Source organism: Ursus arctos, unplaced genomic scaffold, assembly GCF_023065955.2.
Source record: "Ursus arctos isolate Adak ecotype North America unplaced genomic scaffold, UrsArc2.0 scaffold_22, whole genome shotgun sequence".
Lineage (NCBI taxonomy): Eukaryota > Metazoa > Chordata > Mammalia > Carnivora > Ursidae > Ursus > Ursus arctos.
This window is the reverse complement of record NW_026622897.1, coordinates 15406576-15432259: the sequence shown is the minus strand read 5'-3', so window position 1 is coordinate 15432259 and position 25684 is coordinate 15406576. Positions and strand designations below refer to the sequence as shown.

Sequence of the window (25684 nt, the reverse complement as noted above, 5' to 3'; positions counted from 1 at the left end):
TCAGGCTACCTGACCCACTCCCCGAGGAGCCGCCAGCCCGAGAGGTCACCCACCTGCAGCCCCAGCAAGTCCCAAACACGCCAGCCAAGGGACCGGCCATGGAAGCCACAGATGCCTCCAGAAGCAATGGGGCCAGCCCGGAAGCCAGGGATGCCCGCAGCCCCCCGGGCCCCAACGGCACCCTGGAGAATGGGGCCAAGGCCGAAGGCCAAGATGCCAAGACCACCAACGGGCACGGCGGGGAGGCGGCCGAGGGCAAGAGCCTGGGTGGCGCCCTGAAGCCAGGGGAGGGCAAGAGCTCCCTGTTCTCGGGGAGCGAGTGGCGACGGCCCATCATCCAGTTTGTCGAGTCCGTGGACGACAAGGCCTCCAGCTACTTCAGCATGGACTCTGGGGACGGCAAGAGGTCCCCCTACGCCGGGCTCCAGCTGGGGGCTGGCAGGAAGCCGCCCCTCTCCTTCGCCGAGAAGGGGGAGCTGCGCAAGTCCATCTTCTCGGAGCCCCGAAAGCCCACGGTGTCCATAGTGGAGCCCGGGGAGGCCCGGCGGAACAGCTACCCCCGGGCCGACAGCGGCCTCCTCCTGCGCTCCAAGTCGGGCTCCGAGGAGGTCCTGTGTGACTCCTGCATCGGCAACAAGCAGAAGGCCGTCAAGTCCTGCCTGGTGTGCCAGGCCTCCTTCTGCGAGCTGCACCTCAAGCCCCACCTGGAGGGTGCCGCCTTCCGCGACCACCAGCTGCTCGAGCCCATCCGGGACTTCGAGGCCCGCAAGTGCCCCCTGCACGGCAAGACCATGGAGCTCTTCTGCCAGACGGACCAGACCTGCATCTGTTATCTCTGCATGTTCCAGGAGCACAAGAACCACAGCACGGTGACCGTGGAAGAGGCCAAGGCCGAGAAGGAGGTAACTTCTCTACGGGGGCCTTGAGTCTCCCCTGTCCATGGCTCTTTCAGAATCCACCTGTCGCCCCTCCACGCCCACAGGCTGGGGGTCAGAGGCCATTTCCCTAATCCCCCAAGGCCTCAGGAGACGGGGCACTGCCTCCAGGAGCACAGGGAGTGACTGGGGGCTGGACTGAGGTCGCAGGATAAGTTTAAGTCAGATCGGAGACTCCACTGGGGCTCAGCCCTGGGCTCTGTGCCTGGCTGCAATGTCTCTTCTTTTTTATTTTGTATTTTAGGGAGCGGGAATTCTTACCACCTGAACAGGACTGACTGCTGGGGCGGGGGTCATGGGTGGGAGGGGCATCTGGGGGCCACTTAGATACTTTTTTTTCTTTCCTGACTTCAGAGTCTGCATTTGCTGCGAGTGCAGTGGCGTCTTGCTGCTTATCCGATCCCCCCGGCCAGTCTCTGTACGTCCCCAACGGCCTCCTCTGTCCCCTTCGCTGGGCTCTGAGTGTTTTGTGTGTGTGTGGTTGCAGGTGCGCGAGCCTGTTGGCGCACACTCGTGGGGGGGCTGCAGTCTGTGTGTGGCCGGGATGTACGTACGTGTGTGTTGTATGGATATGTGGGGCATATGTTTGTATACGTGATACGCAAGTGCACTTGCATGACTGCCGTCTGCGTGATCGTGCCTGGGCCTCCTTGGGGAGGGGCAGAGGCGTGTGGCGGCCTGTGAAAGTGCTGCACATGGAGAGAGGGTGTTCTGGGCCACAGGCTCGGCTGTGGTTGCTGCCCCTTGCCCCACAAATGCTGGGCCTTTTCTCCCGCAGCCGTCGCACAGCTCGGTCATGGGCGGCCCCCCTGCTGGGGTGAATCTCCTGGTGCTCAGTGTGGGGGGGACTTGGCCTCCTTCGGCAGCTTCTCTCTACTGCTCCGAATGGGGCAGCTCCGGACCCCTCCCTGCCCAGCCTTCCTGACCTAGAGTGGGCTGATGACTCTTGGGCAGGGAGAGACAGGTTACAAATGGGAAAAGACTCAAAGATTGTTTTCAGAAGCCTTGTTGGGCCCAGGAAGGTGTTCCTAATTCCCCGACACCCCCACCCCAGCCTGGCTTCAAGCCTCAGGCTGGGAGACAGTGATGGGGCAGAGCCATGGAACCCATCCTTCGGGAGCTTTCTTGGGAAACCAAACCAGAACCGATGGGCAATCATCTTCACCCCTGCACCCCAAAAAACTGCAGAGCCTCAGACTGGGTTCCGGGAGACCCAAACGAGTTCCAGCCCTGGTTTTTGCCTCTAGTTAGCTGTCGGACCACAGACAAGTCCCTTCCATTCTTTCTGTCCTAGTTTCCCTATGTGTGACCCAAGGGGTTGGACTAGATTGGTGGTCTTCAAATTCCCCATGGAGTCCCAGGATTCTTGGAAATGTCAGGGACAAGGAGGGGAACACATTGGTGTGAAGAAGGCAGTGGCTTGAGGCGCCCACTTCCCCTGCAAGCAATATACACTCCTATTTATCGGTTTGGTTTTTTTTAAAGATTTTATTTATTTATTTGACAGAGAGACACAGCCAGCAAGAGAGGGAACACAAGCAGGGGGAGTGGGAGAGGAAGAAGCAGGCACCCAGCGGAGCAGAGAGCCTGATGTGGGGCTCGATCCCAGGACCCTGGGATCACGCCCTGAGCCGAAGGCAGATGCTTAATGACTGAGTCACCCAGGCGCCCCCCTATTTATCTGTTCTATACATAGGGTTTGCCCGCAAATTGCATCTGAAACCAGAGTATCACCTAAGGAAAACCCAAGTGTCCCTGGAGGACTGAAGGGTCTTGGGCAGCCCTCTGTGGAGGCACCGGGAACTTGGAGTTCACCTTCCGGTGCCTGGGGGCGCCGTAGGACTCAGAGACAGAGCCCTCGCCCTTGAGGGCTCACGATGTAGGTCAGGAGGCAGAGCTCAGACGCACAAACAAGCCTGGGGAGCATCCGCCCAGTCACACAGAAGCAGCTCTAGGTCCACATCCAATCGCAGCGGGCGGGATGGCAGGCTGGCTGGAGTCCCTGCGACCTCCTCAGTCTCCTCCTTCACCTCGCAGGTGGGGACACAGGCCCCGGGGGAGGGAGGCACCTGTCCAAGCTCATAGAGGGGGAGGAAGACGTCCCCTAACTCTCTTCCAGTATTTGAGAGCAACTGAGGGGAAGGGCGCCCAGGAGATGGGATTCAGGATACGTGTGCTCTGCAGGGGATTTTGGGGGGAAATGTCTGATCCACTGGAATGACTTTAACAGTGGGAGCTTCAGACAGCGTGTGTGTGTGTGTGTGTGTGTGTGTGCGTGCGCACGTGTGCGGGCGTGAGTGCCCTGGTGGCATAGGGGTGGGCACGGAGTGGTGCAGGGTGGCCAGCAGGCAGAGCTGGAGCACAGCTGTTTGTCCAGGCTTGGCTCTGCTGGAATGTCAGACGTGGGGGACGTTGGCACCGAGCAGGGTTAGTGGGTAGACTGGTGGAAACGAATAAGCGTGTCGATCCTGGCTTCCTCTGGAGGCATCCCTCGCAGACCCAAACCTCAGCCCACACACAGTTTTTTGCAAGGAGCCCCATCTAGAACTTGTTCTGCAGGCCAGCTGGTGAAGGCCCGGGTGAGGTCATCTGAGACTGATCTCGAACGGTTGCACAAGGCTGCAGGTGACAGCCAGGGCCGAGGGTGCTCATCTCCTGGGTTTCGACTCTACCTGTAGCCTCTGAGCGGGGGCCGTGTTGGAGCAAAGGCCACTTGACATGAAAGCATGACCATCCTTCCTCTGGTGGACCTAAGGTCCATGCCGAATGTGCGAAGGGGCCCCACAGATGCCCGCTCCCCTGCCTCTGGACATTTCCCGGGCTGGATTAGGCTGATGAGATTGTCCCAGGTCCATGCCGAATGTGAGAAGGGGCCCCACAGATGTCCGCTCCCCTGCCTCTGGACATTTCCTGGGCTGGATTAGGCTGATGAGATTATAATGTACATCTCCATCCTTCTCTGTGTCTCGTGGCCCATCCTTCTGTCTATCCCAAGTCCCTCCTGCTGCGTCAGGTCAGGATGGATCCCGTTGGGGGCTGGGGGAGGCCCTGCTCTGGGACAGGGTGGGCAAGAAAAGAGAGGGGTGACCTCCATGGGTACTGAGGGGAAGTAGTTTATCTTGTAAGCTGTTTAGACACAGGAGTCAGGGGAGGAAAGTGACAGGCAGGTGGCAGGAGACATTCTAGTTTTTATGGAGTACCAGCTGTTTACCTGTTACTCCTGACAACAGTGCCGTAGGGCGTGGGCTACGCACCTATTTTAGAGATGAAGACATAGGCCCAAAGATGCCAAGAGGCTTCTCCAGAGTGCCAGCCCGGAGTGCCAGAGCCGGGATTCCGACTCCTCTGTTGTAGCTCTTATCTCTCCACCATTTTACACTCTGTTTTCACAGGATGGCGGCCTCTCCGGGGTGGGGGGGGTCCTGGAATCAGCTGGAGAATCAAGACACAGCTGCCTGACCCTCTCCCCAGGAGGTTCTCGTTCAGGGGGGTGAAGGCCTGGGATCTGTATTTTTAAGTCTCCCTTGGCGATGCTGATGTGTAACCAGGTAGGGAATCAGGCATCTCGTCCAACGTCACCAGGAGGACATCGAGGCCTGGTAAAGGTGGGGTGACTTTCTCGAGGGCCCACCGCCAGTCTGGAGACAGCCTGGGAGCTACTCTGTCTCCCCCATCCTGCCCCGTCCCTGTGCCGACACCGGAGGAAGCAGAAGGGACTGTGAGCCCCCATCATGCAGACCAGTACTGGGCTATTTGACATCTGGGTGGAAACGGGGAAATCTCTCCAGCATTTCAGATTCTTATCCAGGTAATTACCATTTGTCTGAGAGTACAAATTTGGCAATTAACTGGCTCATTTGGCAAATATCAGAGCCAACGGCCCATGTGGTTAAATCAAGCCGTAGGAGGATCACAGCCTCTTCCTCCTTCCCTGGGGGCTGTGCGGGTAACCCATGTCCGGGGGAGCACTCAGGTTCGTTTGCACCGGAAGGCCCATCGGACTGGGGCGCCACCCGCCGCTGTGCCATCACTCTGCTCTCAGGGAAAGCTCTGCTCCCCCAAGGCCAGAAGGATTTGCAGGCAGGGTGGCCTCCCGGTGCCCATCCCAGGCAGCAGGGCAAGAGGCAACCAGACAGGTTCCCTGAGAAGGGAAGAAAGGAGGCATTTAGGGACAGGCCTGGGCAGGGTGGAGGGAAGGAACCGAGAGTAGGAGTAAGTGAGGAGGGAGGTGTAGACGGGGATGGAGGGGTGGGGAGCTGAGGCCCCATCAGATAGCAGGGGCTTTCGTCAGATTCCAAGGGAGGAAGGAGACGGAGAGAGAGCTGGGGCCTCAGGGGGCGAGAAGGAGGGTGTGGGGAGGAAAAAGAGGTGATAAGGAAAGAGGCAGGATGGCCAAACTATACCATCTGTGGGGTAGGGGAACCTAGGCAGGCTTAACTTAGCAGGAGTGAAGGGGAGGGACAATGTCCTGGAGGATTCGGGGTTAAGAGACCACAGAATGAAATCTGAGTCCTGTTGTTACATCTTGGCCTTAACGGCTTTCTAGCTGTGAAAACTCAGGCAAAGTTCCTAACCTTTTGAGGCCTTAGTTTCTGCATCTGTAGAATGGGGTAACACCACTTGCAGGTGAAAAAAGAAAATGGCCGGCACTCAGTAGGTGCTCAGTAATACAGTGTCCTTTCTTCTTCTAGTTTTGTGGGGGAGCCCAGTATCTTGGAAACTTCCTATGTTATATTCTTTCCTACATCCCAGCTTTTCCAGCTTCATGCAGTCCTGTTAGCAGGGAAAAGTTGCCAAGAGCCACACAGAAGCTCGATACACCCCCAGGGGTCTCGCCCCATGCCCTCCTCCGAAGAGGGGGCCCTCATCCCAGAGGAGAGAAGGGACCATTGGTAGCCACGCAGAGCCCCCAGTCCAAGGCCCCTTCCCCGCTCCCACTGTGTCCTGCAAGTCTGGTCTTGCGAGGCCCCCTCCCAGCCTGTGTCCGACTTCCCCAGTGCCCCAAAGAAATAAGGAGCCGAGTCTGTCTTCCGCCCTGACTGAGTCTTCCGCCCACTGCTGCAGACAGGGTGTCTCTGCTTTTGACCCTGCCCTCACATGCTTCCAGATCAGCTGCCTGCCCCTCCTCCCCTCCTGGGTCACTGGCAAACTCCCCTGGCCCTCCTCGCCACACCTCAGCCAGCCCTGCTGCCCGCTTCCCTCCTTTTCTTCTGCAGCGTGGACCCCCAGGGTCTGATTCCCTGAGCTCTGCATTGTTCTAACCCCCTTCGTTTGTACTCCCTCTTGGCCGGTGAATCCGTGCTTGTCTGGTGAGACTTCCCACCTGCAGCCCCCGACCCAGCCTCATGCTCCCATGGCTCCTGGCAGGTACCCCAGCACCTCTGCTCACTCCACATGGCTCCTCTGGCCTTAGCCTTCTCTGGCCATGCCTTTCCCCACTGGCAAGTTCAGCCGACCCTCACCCCCCTCCCCTCCCTCTGCTCTGTTCTCCGCAGTGTCCTCCAGGCGTCAGTTCACGACCCAGGCCTCTGGGCCCGCACTTCTTCTCCCTGTATCCTGACAGCGTGCACACTATCCCCAACCCAATACAGTGGCACCTGCCGTCCTCACCGCTGAACACCGCTGAGGCCTTACCTGACTACACCTGCACCCCGCCCCCGCTCACGTGTACCCCATTGGCCTGCTCGCCACACTGCCCCCTCTTCTCCATGCCTGGTGGGAGCGAGAGCATCCGGCACAGCTCCTAGCCCACGGACGGTGCCCCACACAACACGATGCTGGACCGCTGGCCGGGGCTCTCTCTGTGCCGCCACTTACTGAGAGCTTCACTTCCCTGCCCCCAACTCATCCCATGGCCTCTGGGGGGCAGTCCTCTTACTACATCCAGAGAAATAGAGCCACTGAGACACAGAGAACTTAAGGCACTAGCAGAAGCCGCCTGCCTGGCCGTGGTGGTAACTGGATTCAATTGTTCGGACTCCCAGTCCCAAGTCTCGGTGGGCTCCCTCCTGGACCCCCCATGCTCCTCTATGGGAGGGCTGCCCTTTCCCCCTGCCCGCAGGCCCCAGGGGTGAGAGTGAATGCACTTTTGTTCTCTGCTTTCTGATCCATCAGGCCTTGTTCTGGGGGTGCTGAGGGAGGGGTGAGAAACCCAGGGACCCATGCCCCCCCCAACCGGGTCAGGAGGTGGTCAGCTGCAGTGGGGCGGCTTCCTGCTGTCCCCTTGACCTGGCGCCTTGTTCAGGAGGTCTCCTGGGATGGGCAAGGTGCCAGGCACAGACCCATCGTCCAGCCATTTGTCTCTTCCTTATGGCTCAGATCCTTCCAGGATCTTCACTATGTCCTGGGCTCTCTGTCCTCTGCTCTCCACCTTCCCCAGCACTGTGTCTATCGGCACCTGGCTTTTCCAGAAACCAGGCCAAATCCCATCCTCATCTCCTTTCACTCCTTTCCTCCTGACAATCATTTTCCAACTCTGTTGATGGCATATTCCATGTAGCAGGATTTGCAGCCCTTTGCTGGTGGGGCAGATGCTTCTTGAGAACCTGGACACTCCTTTCCTGGAAAGCCCAGGAGTGTGGGCAGAGAGGGGGTATGGGGTGGGATCAGGGGCTTTTCTGTCCGGGACCTGTACAGCTCTTGGCCTGGGTCTTCCTCATCTTCTCCACCAGCTCCCTGACCTTCGGGGCATGATTTCCAAGAAAGCCAGGGAAGCTCTCTCCACTACCAATCCACTTCCCTGGGTGTCTGCGGAGGGACCCCAGTCAGCACCCCGTCGGCCTGGTGGAGCCCTATGGAGGTGTGACACGTCTGTACCCCACTCAGGACTCCTTGCCAACAGAGCTCACATTCCTAGTGGTTTGTGGCTTCCTCATCTTGACTTTTCTTGTGGATTCCTCAAAGAGATAGCTGGAGAAAGGCGTGGAACTCTGCTCAAAACCCAGGGTAGTGGAGAGACCGTGAGCACCCTGAGGCTTTCTTAGTCTTCCTGCCTGCGGGGTGGAGAGCACCCCCCAGTCTTTCCAAGCTGGAAAGTGCTTTGAGAGCCCTGGCAGGGGTCCCAGCAGAACAGAGAGATGTCTCTTGGCCTTAGCTTCATGACTCCCCTTTTGTCTCTGTTGTAGCTGCTTTTCAGAGAAGGCCTCTCCCCAGCTGGAAGGAAAATACTATCCATACTTTCCGTATCCATTAGAGTTCAAGTCCCAAGGACTTGTCGGTCCTCTCCCCAACCCCACCCCCAGGCCCCAGCAGCCTGTGTCCTCCCCTGAGCGGGGATCTCTGGAATCTCCGTTTGTCTTCTCCCATCCTCCCTTCACTGCCCCACTCACTGTCAGCCCCCCTCCCCCAGGGACCCTGAACAGAAGTCCCTATCTTGCCCAAACTGCGCACTGCACTCCCTTTCCCATAAACAGGTTTATAGCTGTGCCTGTCCAGACGGAGTCCCTGCTGGTTGCAGCCTGGGCTCCTGCTTGCAACACAGGCCCCACGTCATGGCATAGAAACGCTGCACAGTTACTGCCATGGGACACTCCCTGGGCTGGGCCGCACTGAGCTGGGCTGGGTCCCCTTTCTCCCCAAAGCTTGAAGGAGGTAAGAGCTTCCTTCCCTCTCCCTAGTGGCCTCAGGTCCATTGAAAAGAGTGGGAACCCCATAAATGAACTAACCTTCCTGCTCACTTGGGTGGAGGGACCTGGCAGAGGGTTCAGTCCTTATAAAGGACCGGCTGGGATGCCGCGCCCCAGAGACCCAAGTTGACAGCAACATACATCCGACAGTTTGACTTGTTGCCAGATTCCTGATGACGGGCGTAGGGCCTGGCATCTCTGAGCTCCCAGTGACTGTTCGCAGAATGCAGGCTGAAGGGCTGAATGGCGAGCCCTGCCCAAGCTGGTTCCCTGGCTGGGCCCACTCCCGGATTCTCTGATGCTCTTCCCCCTCCTCCCCCAGACTTCTCTAACCCTGGCTCCTTCCCCGCAGACAGAGCTGTCACTGCAAAAGGAACAGCTACAGCTCAAGATCATCGAGATAGAGGACGAAGCTGAGAAGTGGCAGAAGGAGAAGGACCGCATCAAGGTGAGCCGCCCCTGGGCCTCGGCCTTGCTGTATGCCCACCCCGCCTGTTCTGCCTGGGAGAAGGCAGGCGTCAGCTCCTGCTCCAGGCCTCAGGTCCCCATTTATACCCCACACTTATTCCTTCTGGGTTCTCCCACCCCTCTGGCATCCCCACCGATTCCCCTTCTAAGTCGGGGCCAGGCATTCAGGTGGGATCTTGTCCGTCGGCTCATGCTCATTTGACACCATCCCAGCAAATAAAGGGATCAGCCTGTCTTCTGGCACGCCCTCCAGTGTGCTCCATTGTCTACTCTGTCCACCAGACCACCCAGCCACCAAATGCATGACGTTGTCCTTTCACTGGTCCCAGTATGGCTGGATACATGTCTGCCGTGGTTTGAGTAACTGCAAACCACAATCTGAAATCACCGACTCTTGACTCTGGCTACATAAACATTCTGTCAATTCACTTTCTGAATGATGTTGGGTTCTAGCTGAGGTTTCATTGAGCACCACCTGACTCACGGGGGATCTTCTGGGTCCATGGAGTCACCCAAGGTTGGAATGATGGCTCAAGTCAACCTACCCAGGGGAGGAGTCACAGACAGATAAAGAAGAGTGGGCTGTGAATGAACCTGACCATCTCTGTCAATAGATGGCATCCTTCAAAGATGCCTTTGAACGAGATCCTTAGCCAAACAGCCTTACTGGGTTGGGGCAGTAAAAATGCTCTGACTCTGGGTTGGGAACCGAAAGATACACCCCACTTGGGAAGTTTTTAAAATTCCTGAAGCCCTCCTTCCTCTCTCCTCTCACGCTGGACCCAGAGCTTCACCACCAGTGAGAAGGCGATCCTGGAGCAAAGCTTCCAGGACCTGGTGCGGGACTTGGAGAAGCAAAAGGAGGAAGTGAGGGCTGCACTGGAACAGCGGGAGCAGGATGCCGTGGATCAAGTGAAGGTGATCGTGGATGCTCTGGACGAGAGGGCCAAGGTGCTGCATGAGGACAAGCAGACCAGGGAGCAGATGCAAACCATCAGTGACTCGGTGCTGTTCCTGCAGGTACAGAGCAACTCCTCCACCATGCGATCCCTCGATCCTCACATCCACGTTCCCAGAACCCTCACCCAGCACCCACCAATCCATCACCCGTTTTTGTACCATCCCTCATCCATCCGTCCATCCATCCATCCATCCTTCCAAACTCCATTCCATCTGCCCATTTAATTTTTCCATCCAAGCCATTTCCCTACCTACTCTAAAGATGGCACGCAAATATCACCTTGTACCAACTTCATTTGATATGTACTAACAGTGCTCCAGGCTCAGTAGGAAAGAGTTCTGGGATTGATTAGTGAGGTCTGCTTTGGGTGTGGGTCATGGTGTAGAAGTGCTGCCTATGTGTTATCCTTGACCTTATCTCTCTGTCTATTCATCCGCTCATCCTTCCAAGTGCTAGAGTGTTTTGGGTACCACTGCATGCCCAGGACTCTGGTAGGTGCTGCGAAGAACAGAGAAGTACAAGACGTGGTTTTCGCCCTCAAGGAGCTGCAATCCAGCTGGGAAGATAAGACATGTACAATTAGAGAGCAATATAGAAGAGTATGTAATTAAATGATAAAGCATGTGGTTCAGGAGATAAGTGCCTATGGAAGCCCTGGGAAGGGCAAGCGTGCTGGAGTAATCTAACACAGCTTTGTGGAGGAGGTGGAATTTGAACTGGGTCTTGAAGGCCCATAAAGTTTTGAGAAAGAGGAGGGACTCTCCAGTGAGGGGGGAAGGGAGGTGAGAAGCACAAAGTGCAGAAGCAGGCTGTGAGTGTAGTATGTAAAGGTAGCACCATGACTGACCCAGAACATTCTAGAAATACCTTGCATCTCCTTAGTGCTTTCACTCCCAAAGATGTCACAGCCTGTGTCACTCTCAGAAAGCCTGTGCGGTAGGATGATGTGTCCAGTTGTAGAGGCTCGGACCACGGACTCACATACCTGACTACTAGAGCTATCAGGGATGTTACCATCTGGAGCTTGGTCAGACCTTTCATTTTACAGAAGGAGACACATATGAGGACAAGTGGGGCTAGTTCGTAACAGAGCTGTGTCTAGAACCCACAAGGCTCCTAGCATTGACCCTTCCAGTTGGACTAAGAGCTCCCTGAGAGAAGTGTCCCCATAGCTACTAAAGACCTGGAAAGTTAATGCTTCTTTCCTTCCTTGGTAGGAATTTGGTGCATTGATGAGCAATTACTCCCTCCCACCACCCCTGCCCACCTACCATGTTCTGCTGGAGGGGGAGGGCCTGGGACAGTCCCTTGGCAACTTCAAGGACGACCTGCTCAATGTGTGCATGCGCCATGTTGAGAAGATGTGCAAGGCAGACCTGAGCCGTAACTTCATCGAGAGGAACCACATGGAGAACGGTAGGTGTCCTCTGGGGGCCTGCCCCACGGCCACGGGCACTTTCCTTCCAGGCCGATCCCCACTGCCTGGGCTGGCATCTAGCCAGCCAGCCCCTCATTGCTCCAAACCACCCGTCCTCCCCAAGGTGTCGGGACTAGGATTCAGGGATTGTAACCCTCCGTTGGACGGGCTGCCAAGGTTATGCGGTGTTAGAAGGGCCCCCAAGGGCAGCGAGCATCTGGGCACCGGCTGCACGAATGCCTCCTCTCCGTGGGTCATGCATCAAACTCAGGGACTAATTTCATTCAGAGCTACATCTGATCACGAGGCCCGACCCAGCAGCCGTGTGGGTGCTGCCACTTGTAAGCGCCAGATGCTAACCTGGGGACTTTGCGGACTCCAGCAGACATGACCCAGAACCACATCATGCTGGGACGGAGACCTGGCCCGTCACCATGGCCGCGCGGAGCGGTGTTGAGCCCGGGGCCTGGACCTGGCCTCAAGGTCTGGGCTGGGGACGATGGGACACATGTGTCTCCGTGATTCACTGGCTGCCCTGAAGTCAGCTTCTCTTCTGAGTCACGCTGTCCCCCACTGAGGCCAACTGAATCACCTCACCTAAAGCCTCCTCATCGAATCCATTAAGTCTTTTCTCACCAGCCCAGCCCAGTCCCTTCAGGGCCCGAAGCCAGAGCACTTTCCCCCAAGGCCCCACCCGCTGGCCCAGGCCCAACACAGGGCTTTAAGGGCACTTGTGGCCACAAACACCCTAAGGAAGCAGACCCTGTCTTTCGTCTCCAGGCGGAGCATGGGATTCTTTGGGCATGAGGAAGGGATAATAGTGTGCAGATGTGCTGAGGTGTAGGGGGGCATCCATAGATCTTGGTGATGGTGACATCACACAGTGTCCCTGTGACACATGAGGGACATTCAGCCACACCTGAGGATCCATGAGCCACTGCAGCAAGACAGTCTTTTGGCTTCAAGCGGCATTGGGATCCTGAAATCCTCCTTCTGCTGACAATGGTGATGACATGAGCGGTCGCAGCTGACAGTGACTGAGGACTCCCGGTGTGCTGGCTTTGCGTGAGCTCTTTCCTTACCGCGGCTTCCCTTCCCTGCAGGACGCACCGCATTTCACAGATGAGAAGGCTGAGGCTCAGAGAAGTAGCTTTTCAAAGGGCCCGCAGCTGAGTAGGGGATGTGGTTAGGATTCACACTCTGCCACTCGGCCTCCCTCCCATGTCTTCCCATCCGAGGAGCTGCTGCGGTGGGTGGCCGTGCAGGGCGGTTGGGGGGTGTGATGAACATGGTCCCTGGGGTACAAACCCAGGGCTGGAGCCCCTCTGCTGAGGTCCGGCCAGACCGATGAGGACGGTTATGACGAGGCCAGGGCGGCCCGTGAGCCTTGCAGGGACCTCTGCCTGCCGCCCGTCCACTGTGCCATTTCTAGGTCACGACTGTGCTGGCCATGGCCTCTGAGCAGGTGTGGCCCTGTGCCCTGTGCAAAGTGTGCAGGGAGGTGCTGCCCAGAGCAGGATGGGCGCTGCTGATATCAGCGGCCCCGCACCTGTGCCTGGGGCCCTGGCCGCCATGTTGGTTTGTTGGTTGCTGCTGTGTTGTTGTTGGGAGTGTGTCTGACTATAGGATGAGGTGGGGGCGAATGGGAGGCCAGTGAGTCAGACCTCCTCTCCTCCTGGATGCCAACCTACCCATCAGACCAGGGACTCAGTCCTACCCCAAAGGCCCAGGACTGATCCCCATCATCCTGAGCTTGCAGGGCGGGCAGGGGGTGGGGAGCCCTCGGGGGAGGGTTGGGCCAACACCTGGGAAGACAGGTGTTTGTCGTGGAGTGCCCTATTGTGTGTCAGGCCCCTGCTAGGTACAGGTGATGGAGATGAAGGAGGAGGGCCTGAGCCACTCATTCCTCCTCTTGCCCAGGGGAGGGGGAGAGGGAAGGGCAGAGGGAATGTAGAAGATGGGGAAGTAGCAAGCGGAAGGAATGGGGTGGGGGCTGGGAAGGCAAGCGTGGCACCACCGATTTGTCTGGGTTTGGGGGTAGACTGGTGGCTGGGGGTGAGTGGGAAGAGTCAGTGCCCCTCCCTCACAGCTCACTCCCCTCTGCATGCCTCTGCTCAGCCAGCTGGATCCCCAGCCATGGAGGCCGACCCTAGGATCCCCTTGGGCTGCCGACGGTGGCTGGGACAAAGTGAGGAAGTAGGGATGAGGGCTCACGCCGCAGCTCTGCCCTTATTGGCCATGCGACACTGGGCAAGCGGCTTCACTTACCTCCTGAGCCTCAGTTTCCTGGTCTGTCACGTGAGGATCTCCATTCCAGCCCCAGGGTCGGCATACACGACAAATAGGACAGGAACATCAGTAGCACCTTGTAAACCGCGAAGTGCCGTGCCTACGGTCTTACTCACGAGGGTCAGTCCAAGAAAGCAGATGGCTCCCTGCAGACCTTGTCAGCTCCTAGCAGCTCGGGAGCAGAGCGGATGCTGGGCAGGGTGCTGCCTTCTCTGAGCCTGGAGAACCTCGTCTCTGCCTGGGACGGAGGGGTGTGGGCCGACTCAGCAGAGCCCAGGGCCGCCAGGGGCCCGCGTCTCCTCCCCTGCTGCCCTCTGATGGCCGACCTCTGTCCCTCCCAGGGGCTGACCACCGCTACAACTACGCTAACAGCTATGCGAGCGAGTGGAGCGCGCCTGACACCATGAAGAGATACTCCATGTACCTCGCGCCCAAGGGTAAGAGAGAGCGTGCTGCCCTCAGGGCCGTGCACCGGGAGACTCAGCCGGTTCCGCCTTGCAGAGCGACCCTCCCTGGGTTTGCCTGGGGAAGTCCGGGCACATACCTGCTGTCCTGGCGGAACCAAGTGCCCTCTTCCTCCCTCAGAAGCATCCAAGTTAGAGAGAAATTACCAGCACCCGCCCCTCCTGGCTCCCCTCCCCTCCGGTCCCTGCCTCTAGTCCGAACACGTCCTTCCCTTTCCTTTTAGAGGGTCTCCTGGCTGCTGTTCTCACCAGCAACCATCTGCCGGCCCGAGCTGTGTTCTGTTTCCGCTTGAGTTGTTGCCCTCCTGGGGGGGCTGATCCTCCAGAGCCATTCTGGTCCGCAAGGGTGGGAGACGGGCGGCTGGTCTACCTTTCCTCCCCGCTCCCTCCCAGCACACTGCCTGGCCCTTAGCCCTCCCTCTCTGGGCCCTGGACTTCCGGCCTGTGCCAGCCTGGGGGGAGGCAGAGACCAGAGCCTGCCTGTCTTCGCCCTGGGGAAGCCCGTTGCACTCTTTTGCACCAGCAACAAACCACAACAATGCCTGTTACATAAGGGTGGGTGTGCCAGGTGTGTCAGCTCCCAGATAGAGGGTGTGTGTGTGTGTGCATGCACGCGCATGGGGGTGGTCTTCAGAAGAGTGGGGGTGTGCGGAAAAGTGAGAAAGGAGACAGGGAGATGTGGGGAAGGAGCTGGGGACGGGGGAGCCCTCAGGCCTGCATGCTGATTCACACACCTCCGACACACACACACACACACACCATGGGAAGGGCGTAGGGGATTTAGAGAGATGAGCTCAGCAGCAGGAACGTCTGTCACTCCACCCAATTTGAAAACAACACCTGGGCCCTGGCAGAGGCCTGGCGAGGCCGCTGGGCACCCCAGTCCCCCCTGCCCCACATTCCTGGTGTGGGCCAGGCCAGCCAGCCTGGCCCCTTCCCTTCCCAGGGCGCTGTCCTTGGGGTCCAGTCCTGTGAGTGGGTGAGCGGCACTAGCCAGTGTCCCCAGGGTCCCTCACCCGGGCCAGTCCTTCTGAGGACCCCGATGTGCATGGATCCCCTCAGCTGGCCCCTGCTCGGCTCCCCCAGCTCTGTAGGAGACTTAGGGGGGTGTGGGTTCCGTTGCAGGTTGTGGGGTGGAGAATAGATCAGCAATTGGGGTAGAGGGAGGAGCACAGAACTGCCAAGATGTTATCCTCAAGCCAGGACCTGCAGGCCTTGGGCAGGTCACTGCCCCCTCAGTACCCCCACCTGAGAGGAGAGAAATGCGGCTCGGATGCTAGGAAGTCTTTCAGCTTGTCCCTGAGTCAGGCGGTGACATTTGTAAGTAGAAAACAGGTTCATCCGGTGTCCCTGCCCTTGCACTGAAGACAGGAGGAAGGAGGAAATCTGCCCTCTGGGAGCTCCCAGGCTCAGTGTAGAGGCAAGGGAAGGGCCAGCGAGAGACAGCAAGGGGATCAGGACACAAGGCCACCCGAGGGCCACTGACACGAGGGCTCAGGCACGGTGGGCTCAGGCCGTGACGCTTCCCAATGGAGGCTGGCTTCCAGGCCCCTGAAAGAGGGGCAGCGTGCTCAGTAAAGGGGCCTGGCCATGATGGACGGAGGGCAGCCAGGGGAGAGGAACCACAGGGCAGAGGCCGACAGAAGGACCCGCAGGTGCTCGGCCGGCCGGGCCAGAACTGGGAGCGGGGTGCTGGTTAGGTGGGAGGGGAGGTGCTGAGCGAAGGGCCCAGACCCATGTGGGTAGCATGTCTTCTCCATCTGTGAAGTGGGGGTATGGATCCCAGTCTGCCAGCTTCTCAAGATCGTTCTGAGAGGCTCCTGAGCAACGTGAGGTCCCGTCCCTGGAGGGGGAGCACCTGGGAGATGTTGGTGGCCACCGGCCATCATCACTGGTGAGCCCTCTCCTGGCCATGGGCCCGACGCCTGTGCCCCCCCATTGCTATGATCCTCCTTTGTAGCAGGCACCCCATCTCCCAGCTCCTGGGGTCTCCAGCACACAGGGACTGGCTCAGGAGGGAGGTGTTCACTTCTGCGGCCTTGGTGGCCCTCAGAGCCGCCCACGACCGCACGTCCCTATGCAGGCAGCTCCAGCTTTACACCCGAGGCTCTTGCGTACTCACCAGCAGGCTTCCTCTCACTGTTAAGTGTCCTGGTTGGAGGGCGACTGAAGCGGCTGCCTATCCTTAGTGGTGGAACCCGCGTCCTGGGACAGGCAGTGGGAGCAGTCTGGGGACAAGGAGTCCCGCGTAACCGGCCTCAGTCAGAAGCCACGGGCCTGCCTTGAAGCAGACCCAGCTTCTGCGACGACGGTCCCTCCTCATCTGCTTCACAGGTGGGGCCAGGACGTCGTACCAGCCGGGGTCCCCCAGCCGCCTCTCCAAGGAGACCAACCAGAAGAACTTCAACAATCTCTACGGCACCAAAGGTGAGAGAGTGACTCAGCGCGAGGGCGTGCAGGGCCCGTGGGGGGCGCGCCGTGGGCCGGGGGGCTGGACTGTGCGAGGGGAATGTGGGGAGCTGGGATGGGCTAGGGGCACAGAGACAGGCGGGGAGGAGTCCTACTGAGCTCGAAGTGTGTGTGTGTATGCGCGTGTGTGCGCATGCACGTGTGTGTGTGGTGTGTGTGCTCACGTGTGTGTGTGAGAGAGATGGTGTGTTTGTGTGTGTGTGTGTGCATGTGTGTGTGTGTGATGGTGGGTGACATCATTAGTTAGGCTGCAGCAAGGCAGCCGGACACCTGGGCGTCCCTGGAAATCCCTGAGTCCGTACAATCTTCTCCTCCCTGAAGGGTGAGTCAGGGAAACTGGAAGTGGGGGTTAGGTGTGGACGCTTCCCTTAGCGAGGGTCATGCCCCAAGGACCTGCAGAGGACCCAGGCCCTTTACTGATGGGTGCGTGTCTGCGTTGAGACATCATGGTGGTTAAAAGAGACGAGTGTAGCTGTAAACGGGCTGGGTGGCAGGACATGAAGCGGGGCCGTCCCTGGAGATCCGGGACATACCACTGCCACACCAGGTGAGGGACGTGCCCTTAAGACCCAGAAAAGGTGAGAGAGGACTGCCGAGCACAGACACCCCTCTGCCCAGTGCACCAAGGGCTCCCTTGTGCCAAGCGTAGGGCCACGCACTCGAAGAGCCCAGGTTTTTGGAAGCTCTGGGGTGCCAGCCAGCCGTGTGCCAGGAGGGAGGGCCTGGGGCAGCTCCACCAGACATGGCCCCGGGAGGTCTGAGGAGGTGAGTGGGGGGCCTGTTCAGTGAGGACATGGGCCCTGAGAGATGGGAGGGTCAGGGGCACCCGTAGACAGGACAACGGCCAGGCCTCTGTGTCAGGGTAGGATTCCCACGGTTACTCCCACATGCACGGTAGACTGCGCGCGCCGGGAGAGCAGAGGCTCGGTCTGTCTGGCTCTCACTGCTGCAGTCCCAGGGCCCAGAAGGAGGGGCTCAGGGAGCACAAGTTGAAAAAGAGGGATGGACAAACGAGTGAATGAAAGGATGGGCCTCTGGCCCCTTGCAGCTCTGGGTGGATGGGCTCACTAGGGGCCATGCAGGAGAGCCCTCCCGAGGTCCCTGTGGCAGGGGCTCACAGTGGGGTGGGCAGGCAGCCCCAGCCACCTCTGACCACTGAGCCCCAATGTCAGGCCCCTGGCCTCCTGCAGGTGGCTGTGGGAGAGGACCACCAACCAGAACTGGGCCCTCTGCCACGGAGTGGGGGCTGTGCCGCTGGACTGCTGAGAGGGTGGGCCCGGGACAGGTGCGTCATCCATGGGGGGCTCTGAAGCCCCCAGACTCGGGTCCCCTCATGGGGTTCCTGCTGTTCCTTCTGCACCCTCCCTGCTGCCTCTCTCCTCTTGACTGCAGGGCTGTCCTTCCCAACGGACCCTCGTCAGCCTCTTCCACTTGGCAAACAGAATTTCAGGACTTGTACCAGCTGCCTCTGTCCCCAAGTTTTAGCATGTGTTTATATTTATTTGTTTATTTGTTCTTTCATTCACCCATCAACCACACAAAGAAATCTTCTAGGGACCAGGCTCCGCGCCAGGCGCTGGATATGATGCTGGGCCAGACAGGCATGTCCCCTGCCCCCAATTAAGCTTGCCATTATCAGCCAGGGGTTCAACAGGGGAGCAGAGTGACATGAGGCCCGGGGCTGAGGCCCATGCACTCGGGGACGATGACAGGGAAGCTGACAGCAGAAGACCCAACACATTTGTTAAGGACGTACCCGCACCGTGCCTCGGGCAAGAGAGAGCCTGTGGTGTGGGGGAGCTCAGAGGCAGCCCGCGTGGAGTGTGGGGTGTCAGAGAGGGGCTGAGGGAGGTGAAGCCAGGCAGTGGGGGTGGTGGCGAGGGTGAGGGCAGCAGCCCCCGAAAGCGCTCTGTGCTGGTTAAGGACTTGGTACCTGGGTCTGAGGGTAGTGGGCCTTCAGGTGGGGTGGGGACTGGTGGTCCTTGGTGGTTTAGGACAAGTTGGATGGTGGGAAGGATTGGCAGGAAGCATAAGCATGCAGGGGCGGGGGGCTGGGCGGACGCACAGAAATGGTCTGGTCCTGCCCACCGCCCCCCACGCCGGGCTGTGCAGTCTGACCCCTCTTGCCGCCCCGCCAGGTAACTACACCTCCAGGGTCTGGGAGTACTCCTCCACCATCCAGAGCTCTGACGATGGGCCTGCTGTCCAAGGCAGCTCCTCCTTCTCCCTGAAAGGTGAGCTCTCCCCACCCTGCCCTGCCTTTCCTGTCTCTCCCCAAGCTCTGCGCTGGCCCCCACTCCCTCCCTCAGCAGCTGCCCACCCCGTGGGGAACAGAGCCGGGCCTGAGAGCCGAGGAGCCGCCTCCATCCCTGTCTCAGCTGTCAGGGGAGGCTGGGCTGGGGCTTGTTTCAGCAAACACTGGTCCCTAACAATGAGCTGCATTGTCAGGGAGGGGGAGATGCCACACCCTCGACACCCCTGCCGTTGCTTCCATCAGACCTAACTTCTGAGTCCTCCTCCTGCAGAAAGTGTAACTTCTTCAGGCAGCGATGGCCGGCCTCTGTTGACTCTAGATTCTGTGGCCACGTAGCGGCCACCAACATCCTCCAAAGAGCGTCCTGTCAGGCGCTCTTTCAGAAACACAGGACTAGATCATCTCTAAAGCCTCCCAGTCTGACCCCGCTCCCCAGACCAGGCTGAGCTGGCCAGGCCCCTCATGTCTCTTCTGAAAGGCCCTAGGGACAGCCCAGTGGGCTGTGGTGTAAGCCAGTCTGTCTTCTGACACCCGAGACATCTGGCCTGGAAGCAAGGATACCAGGCTGGCTGGGGTCAGGGAGAGGGAGGAGAAAGGGCCGGGCAGGCCCGGAAACAGTGGCCTTGGAAGGCGGCCTTATCATTCAGCTGTCCCTTCCAGGCTGGAATCCCAGCCTATCTCTGGGGCAGGGATTCTTGGAAGGACCAGCTCACCTTGCTCAGCTTAGAAGATGAATATGACTGGAGGGTCCCAGCCTGTAACACCCCTGGGGATGTCCTCTCCCCAAGCCAGGCCTGGGAAACTCTGGCACATGCCTTGATCTGTCTGGCTCCCAGCAGACCCTCCCTGTTCTCTGGTCAAGCCTAGATCAAAGGCTACAAGTCAGGGAAGAGGGTCACCCCCTCCATGTGATTTGGAGCTTTCACGCTCCCCAGTTTCACCCCATCGGCTTGTAGTGCCCCCTCACTTCCCAGCAAAGGCCTTGCCTTAGGAGAGCCCCTCCTCAAATACACCGAGCCCCAGAGAACTAGCCCAGGAACACGTGTGGTCATCAGATCACCTGGGAATGGCCTTGGATGGGGGCTTCTGGGCAGGGACCTGCCTGTGTAAGCAGAAGTCCACCTGTGAGGATGGCCCCCACCTGTTCCTACCCCAGCAGCCCTGGAGGGAGGCAGAGCGCATGCTCAGGGCTCCCTGGCTAGGGCTGCCAGCATAGCGGTGCCCCGGGGTGAGGTGTGACTCCCTCTGGCCCCTTCTGGGACCAGGCTGTGCTGCTAATGCCTCTCTCTCTCCCAGCAGGCGCTGGGAAAGCCCCCTATCAGTTCACCACCTTGGGACAGGCCACCACAGAGTTTTCCAAACCACTGGACGGCAGTGGGCGATTTAAAAATAATCCTGGTACCTGCCTGTCTTCCCTCCCCTTCTTTCACCCACAGCAGGGCAGATGGGACATCCTCTGGGGCTCTCTGCCACTTCTAGGGTGTCCTGGTCCTCCTCCCCAGAGTTGCTGGAAGAGGGATGCATCCTCCCCCTCCCCAGCACCATCCCTAGCTCACCTTTCCCCTGGACTTCTGTCTGCTGCACAAGGCTGGTCTTCTGGACCACACCCCTGCCCCCATCCCCATCCTTACCTCTCTTGTGCGTGGCTGGCATGGGTTTTTCTTTCTGGGAACTGAGGATTGAGATCTGAATTCCCCCTCTCTCCATCTCCCATTCAGGACCTGTGGAACCCTCTCTTTCCAAGGCTGCCCCCCCACCCCCAGATGTAGGGAGAGACATGGGTTCTCTGCTCCATCTGCACCCTCCTGTTAAATGCAAACGGAGGGAAGGGTCAGCCTGGCCGGCAGCCTGGCAGTGCTGAGCTGGTTTCTGGGACTGACCAGCTCATTCTCTCTTAGAGCAGCCAGAATGGGGCTCCGGGCTGTCCCAGCCGAGGACAGACCCTATTTATTTCTCGAGCTTCTCCTGTCGGGGTCATAGTCCGTTCCTTCCCAGGCCCTGAGGCTTGCCCCTGCAGGCCCGTGGCTGAGGCTGAGGGTGCTTTCCAGAGTTCTGTGGCCCAAGCTCCTTACAGATCCCACTGGGCTGAGGGGGAGTAGGGCAGGTGGGAGGACCGGGCCCAAACAGGGCCCATGTGCTCCGGGCCCCGTGGGCTTGCTGTCTTAACCGTGGACCTTAGCCACATGGCAAATGACTGCCTGTCCCTGGGCCCAGCTCCTGTTCCTGGAACAGGCGAGAGGCCCTGGAACTGGGCAGGAGGAACACGAGGCTGGGTTTCGGCATCCAGTGAAACCTGGGTTCACATCCTGACTGCCGCTTCCTGGCGGTGCCGCTCAGGGCAAACTGCTCCCAGAAACGGGGTGAGGGTTAACGAGAAGACCTGTGCGAAGTCCTGCACGGTGGTGAAGGGGAATCACTGTCCACACAGCACGGACCATCAGAAAGGGCGCCTCCTGGTGGAAACCCTGGCCGGTTGTGCTCTTGGGAAGGGGCGGGGTCAGTGGTGTGAACCTTCAGGGCATGGGGTGGGGTGGGGGGGGCGGGGGGGAATCCTTGCACTGTAATGTGGTCCTGATCCTGACCTGGATTTGGGGGCAACAGTCCCCGGCTGCCTGGCCCAGCCTACCTGGCCTGTTCCTCCTCTCTACCTGGGTGACTCCTCCCTCTGGCCAGCCTCCCCAGGATTTTCCGCAGTGCCCACCCCCAGCTGCTGCACTTGGTAGTGGGCTGGCTGGAGCTTGGTGGTCACTTTGGAGATGGTACCCGTGCTGCTGTGGCCCCGGAGGCCCCGACGGCCAGCCGTGCTCCCTCCGACCACCACCTCCTGTCTCTGCAGGCTATCCTTCCCTCATCAGGAGCCAGAGCCCCAAGGCCCAGCCCCAGACTTGGAAATCTGGCAAGCAGACTTTGCTGGTGAGTGAGGGGCTGTCCTGACAACCTGTCTGGGCATAGGCATGTCCAGAATGAGCACTGAACGGGGCTCCCAGGGGCAGCTGGTCATCGATCACCCAGAGGAGGTGCTGGGAGGATATGACCTCTCTGGGCCATGGGACAGAGGGAGTGGGCAGCAGTGGCCTGAATTCTTGCATTCGGCAAAGGGTAGTAGAGACCCAGGGCTAACAGGCCGTGGCTCTGGGTAAGCATGTACTTTCTGGGCCTCAGTTTTCTAATCTATAAAATGGGCAGCCCTGACTCTTTCATTTGGCAAATGGTTGCTGGCTGGCTGTGCTTGCTGAATGAGGACTTTGTCCTCATCAGCTCCAGGAGTGTGAAATTCTCAGTCCGAGGGACAGACGTCCTAGTAATAACCATTCCCCAGCTCTGACAGCACAGAGGCCGTCGGGGTGATAGCGTGGCGAGGCAGAGGCTGTAAAGTCAGGAATAGAGATATTTAGGGGTTCAATGGCTAATGCCCCTGAACCGGGAACTGAAGAGCCACACAGGAGGGAAGTGTGGCCTTGGGGTCCAGCCAGCTCAGGGGACCCTAGGTGAGCCGGAATCCCTCTTTGAGACTGTGTTTCTGCAGGTTTTGGAATGCAGTACTGAGATGCGGTGGTCCCTAATACCCTTCAGACCTGACCCCTCCCCAGGACCTCCGTGAGCAGGGCCTTCCTTCCCGGGTTGGGCCTCCACCTCCCTGAATGCTTCTTTCTTAGAGCTGAGGGAGTCAGCCAGCTGCCCTGGGATATGGGTGGCAGCAGGGGCTCGGCTGGGGAGAGGGGCTGGTGTCCCCAGCTCCCTGCTGTCTTTGCAATTGGAGGTCAGAGCATGGGGAGGTGATTTGCTCTGGGCCACGGCGACTGGGGCTGGTTTAATTGGAGAGACTCTTTAATTTGCTGGCGATGGGAGTTAAGTGATCGTGTGTGTAATTTGGAGCTGGGCCCAGGGGCATTGCAACAGCAGGACTGCAAAAAGCAGATATGGGGAGGAAAAAAGAGGGGTTTTGTTCCTGGACTCAGTCCTTGCCCTCCCTACCACACACTCTTCCACCTCCCAGGGCCTGGGTCCCAGCAGAGAAAGCTCATTACCGTCTTGAGACCCTTGCTTGGCAGGGCAGGGTTCCGATGTCCGCAGCTGGCACGCAGCACAGGAGGAACGGAGGCAGGTGCTAGCACATGCAGGAGGCTGTCTTGGGAGTCAGGATGCCTGGGGTGTGGCCCTCGCCCTCCGACCCACTTGCTGTGTGACCTCCTGTGAGCCATTGTTTCTTTGTTGCAGTTCCCCCAACTGTAACAGGAGTTGGGTGGCCTGGGTGATTCTACAGCCCGTCCAGCTCTGACATGCTATGACCCTGAACCAGGGAGGGGACAGGGGCAGTCTAGGGAGTTGGGGAGAGCACCCTGCCCCGAGGCCGCGGAGCTCTGTTCCTGCCCGCCTACCACTCCAGGCTCTTCATGGGACAGCGCCATTCACTGACCTGTGATCCACTTTATTGACCCAGCCTTCCAGAAAGAAAGGCTTGAGCCATTTCTATGTCTATTATTGACTACTGTAGGGTCCAAGCCCTGTTCTGCCCCCGAGCAGCTCTGCGGCTCTGGCTAAGTCCCTCTCCTTCCTGGGTGCCTCTGTCTCCGGCATCTGTTTCATAAGTGGTTTAACCAGGGTCTGAGCTAAGGACTCAGCCGCCGCATTCCACAGGCCCCCCCAGCCCTGCTCTGGGCCAGACGTAGGCAAGGAGCGACGAGCAGATACAAGTTTCCGGGCAGGCAAGGTTGAAGGCAGGGGCTGGACACATCCTTGGTGTCTCCTACTGGCATCAATAGAATGTGAGTGGGGTTCTGTCTCTGACCCGCTCAGGGACAAAGCCACTTCCAGAGCCCCACGGAGGGCTGAGGGTGCTCACGCAGGCTAAGCAGCAGCTAACCCGGCCTCCTTGTTGCTGGAGGGAGTTTTCTCACGGCACCGAGGAGCTGACTAGGAGCTCAGGGGGATGCCACACCGAGCTGGTGGGAAGGTTGTTGCTGGCTCCGTGCTGAGGCCAATCCATGAGTGAGGGGCCAGGATGAGAGGGGCGAAGGCACTGAGGTTGGGGAGCACAACTCTGTGTTGGACTGGGCAGTTCTTTGCCTTCTCTGCACCCTCTCTGTCAGGGGACTCATGCAGAGAGACCAGAAGCGAATGCTCGAAACCCTTGAGACTCAAGGAGTAATGCGGAGATGTGGATGGGCTGTGGGGGCTGGGGGGAAGCTCTGGAGCTGGACTGCCAGGGCTCGAATCCCAGCTCCCCTATGCACCAGCTGGGTGGCCTTGGGCAAGTTGCTTAGCCTCTCTGTGCCTTGGTTTTTTCATCTATGAAATGGGCATGATGATAGTTACCCACTTAGTAGGGAGGCTGTAAAAACTCCATGAGCCCTTCCATACAAAGCACTCATAACAGCAAGGCTAAGAGCAAGGCACAGTCCTGGAGAGGTGAGAACGCTTCTTGAATGGGAGCTATGGTGCTGCTGGGGCGGGGAGGGGGGCTCCTAGGCCATGGAGAAGGGCTCCTAGGCCACGGAGAAGAGGTGTGATGAGGGGCCAAGGTTCATGCTCACTGACCGACTGGCAGGAGTGAACTCCAAGTAGGATATGAACCCCAAGACTCTGTTAATATTGGGTAGATGGAGACTGCGGATTGGGCCACGGGCCCCTAGGACCTGCCACGGGCTTCAGAGGACTGCTGCTTCCCCGGGGACAGGTGAAGCTGGGGTGGGTCTGGCTGGTAGGCTCTGCTGCCATCTGCCCTCCCTAACTATTCTTGTTTCTCTCCCCCTCCGACAGTCTCACTACCGGCCCTTCTATGTCAACAAAGGCAATGGGATGGGGTCCAATGAGGCCCCGTGAGTTCCAGACAGGCAGCACCGAGGCCCTGCCACCCCTGCCCTCGCCGGCTGATCCTGCTGCTCTCTACTATGCTCGTCTGGGTGGAAGGGGGCCACCCCCTCCTCCCCCCCTGTCAGCCAGGCCCCATCCAGGCCCCTCTCCAGCTTTGGGACTTCTAATGGTCACCATCTTTCCTGTGCTCAGAGGCCACTATCGCAGGGGTGGGAGATAGGTGGGCTTCTCTCCCTAACCCACCACCCTCCTCTTGGGTGGGGTTGTCGGGGCCCACATGGGGGCAGCCCACCTCTCCTGACCATGCCCCTGCTGCCTTGAGGCCTGTTGGCCGTTTCTCTCCAAGGCTCCTTCCCCGTGATGTGGTCTGGATGCTTGGCCAGGAGAGTTGCCCATCTCCTTCCCCCCAGCCCGGCCCCGTCAGGAGACTGGCCCTGAGTGCCCAGCCTGGCCGTGGAGGGGAAGCTCTCAGTGCCTCGGCGTCATCCCGACCTTTTCGGGCGTCACCATAACCACACAGAGTCCGAGGCCCCGGGAGATGGGCTCTCCTGGCTGCGAGGATGGTCTTAGCCAAGACAGGTCCTTCTTCTACCTGCTGAGATAAGCAATCCCTCAACATGATATAATCCAGCCATGAAAATAGTTCCTGGCCCAGCTGCCCAAGGACATGCCATTTCTCTATGGAATCCTGGTCGTCCTGTCGTTCTGTGTCCTCCCTGGCAACGGCAAGTGAGCAGGCCGGGGACGGTGTGTGTCACGGCTGGTCACTTGCAATTTCCAGGTAACTGCTGCTGTTATTTCTAAGGGTGGCTTACCCACCGGCCCCCACCCTCACCCACTGCCCCCATCAGTCTTCCTCCTCCCTCTGACTACCTTCCATATCGCATGCTATCATGGGGCTCAGGGCCTAGAGAGGGACCAAAGTAGAAGCAGCAAGGTGGGGCCCTTCCTCCTTTCACCATCCCTCCCGAGGGCCCCGGGGGCTGGG

At 59.0% G+C, this 25684-nt stretch overlaps 1 protein-coding gene across 3 annotated transcripts; it reads left to right on the top strand.

Moving 5' to 3' along the window:
* On the top strand, positions 1-25684 carry TRIM29 (tripartite motif containing 29). Of its 3 annotated transcripts, none has more exons than XM_044386492.3 (10): positions 1-902; positions 8913-9008; positions 9815-10048; positions 11207-11405; positions 14037-14132; positions 16494-16586; positions 18767-18862; positions 20182-20280; positions 21719-21795; positions 24643-25684. In XM_044386492.3, exons 1-10 carry the CDS (start codon positions 99-101, stop codon positions 24703-24705), a joined length of 1857 nt encoding a protein of 618 aa, XP_044242427.1. In that variant the 5' UTR covers positions 1-98; the 3' UTR covers positions 24706-25684. The 3 variants fall into 3 exon arrangements, with proteins under 3 accessions (XP_044242427.1, XP_057172862.1, XP_026361342.1); XM_057316879.1 differs by having other exon boundaries at positions 20179-20280; XM_026505557.4 differs by lacking the exon at positions 20182-20280.

What these genes read in the sequence shown, in the direction of transcription:
- TRIM29 (XM_057316879.1), top strand. Translation starts at nt 99, where the DNA reads ATGGAAGCCACAGATGCCTCCAGAAGCAATGGGGCCAGCCCGGAAGCC. An exon ending in CAATCTCTACGGCACCAAAG is followed by an intron (nt 16,587 to 18,766) that starts GTGAGAGAGTGA and finishes CCGCCCCGCCAG; the next exon opens with GTAACTACACCTCCAGGGTC. An exon ending in CTCCTCCTTCTCCCTGAAAG is followed by an intron (nt 18,863 to 20,178) that starts GTGAGCTCTCCC and finishes TCTCTCTCCCAG; the next exon opens with CAGGCGCTGGGAAAGCCCCC.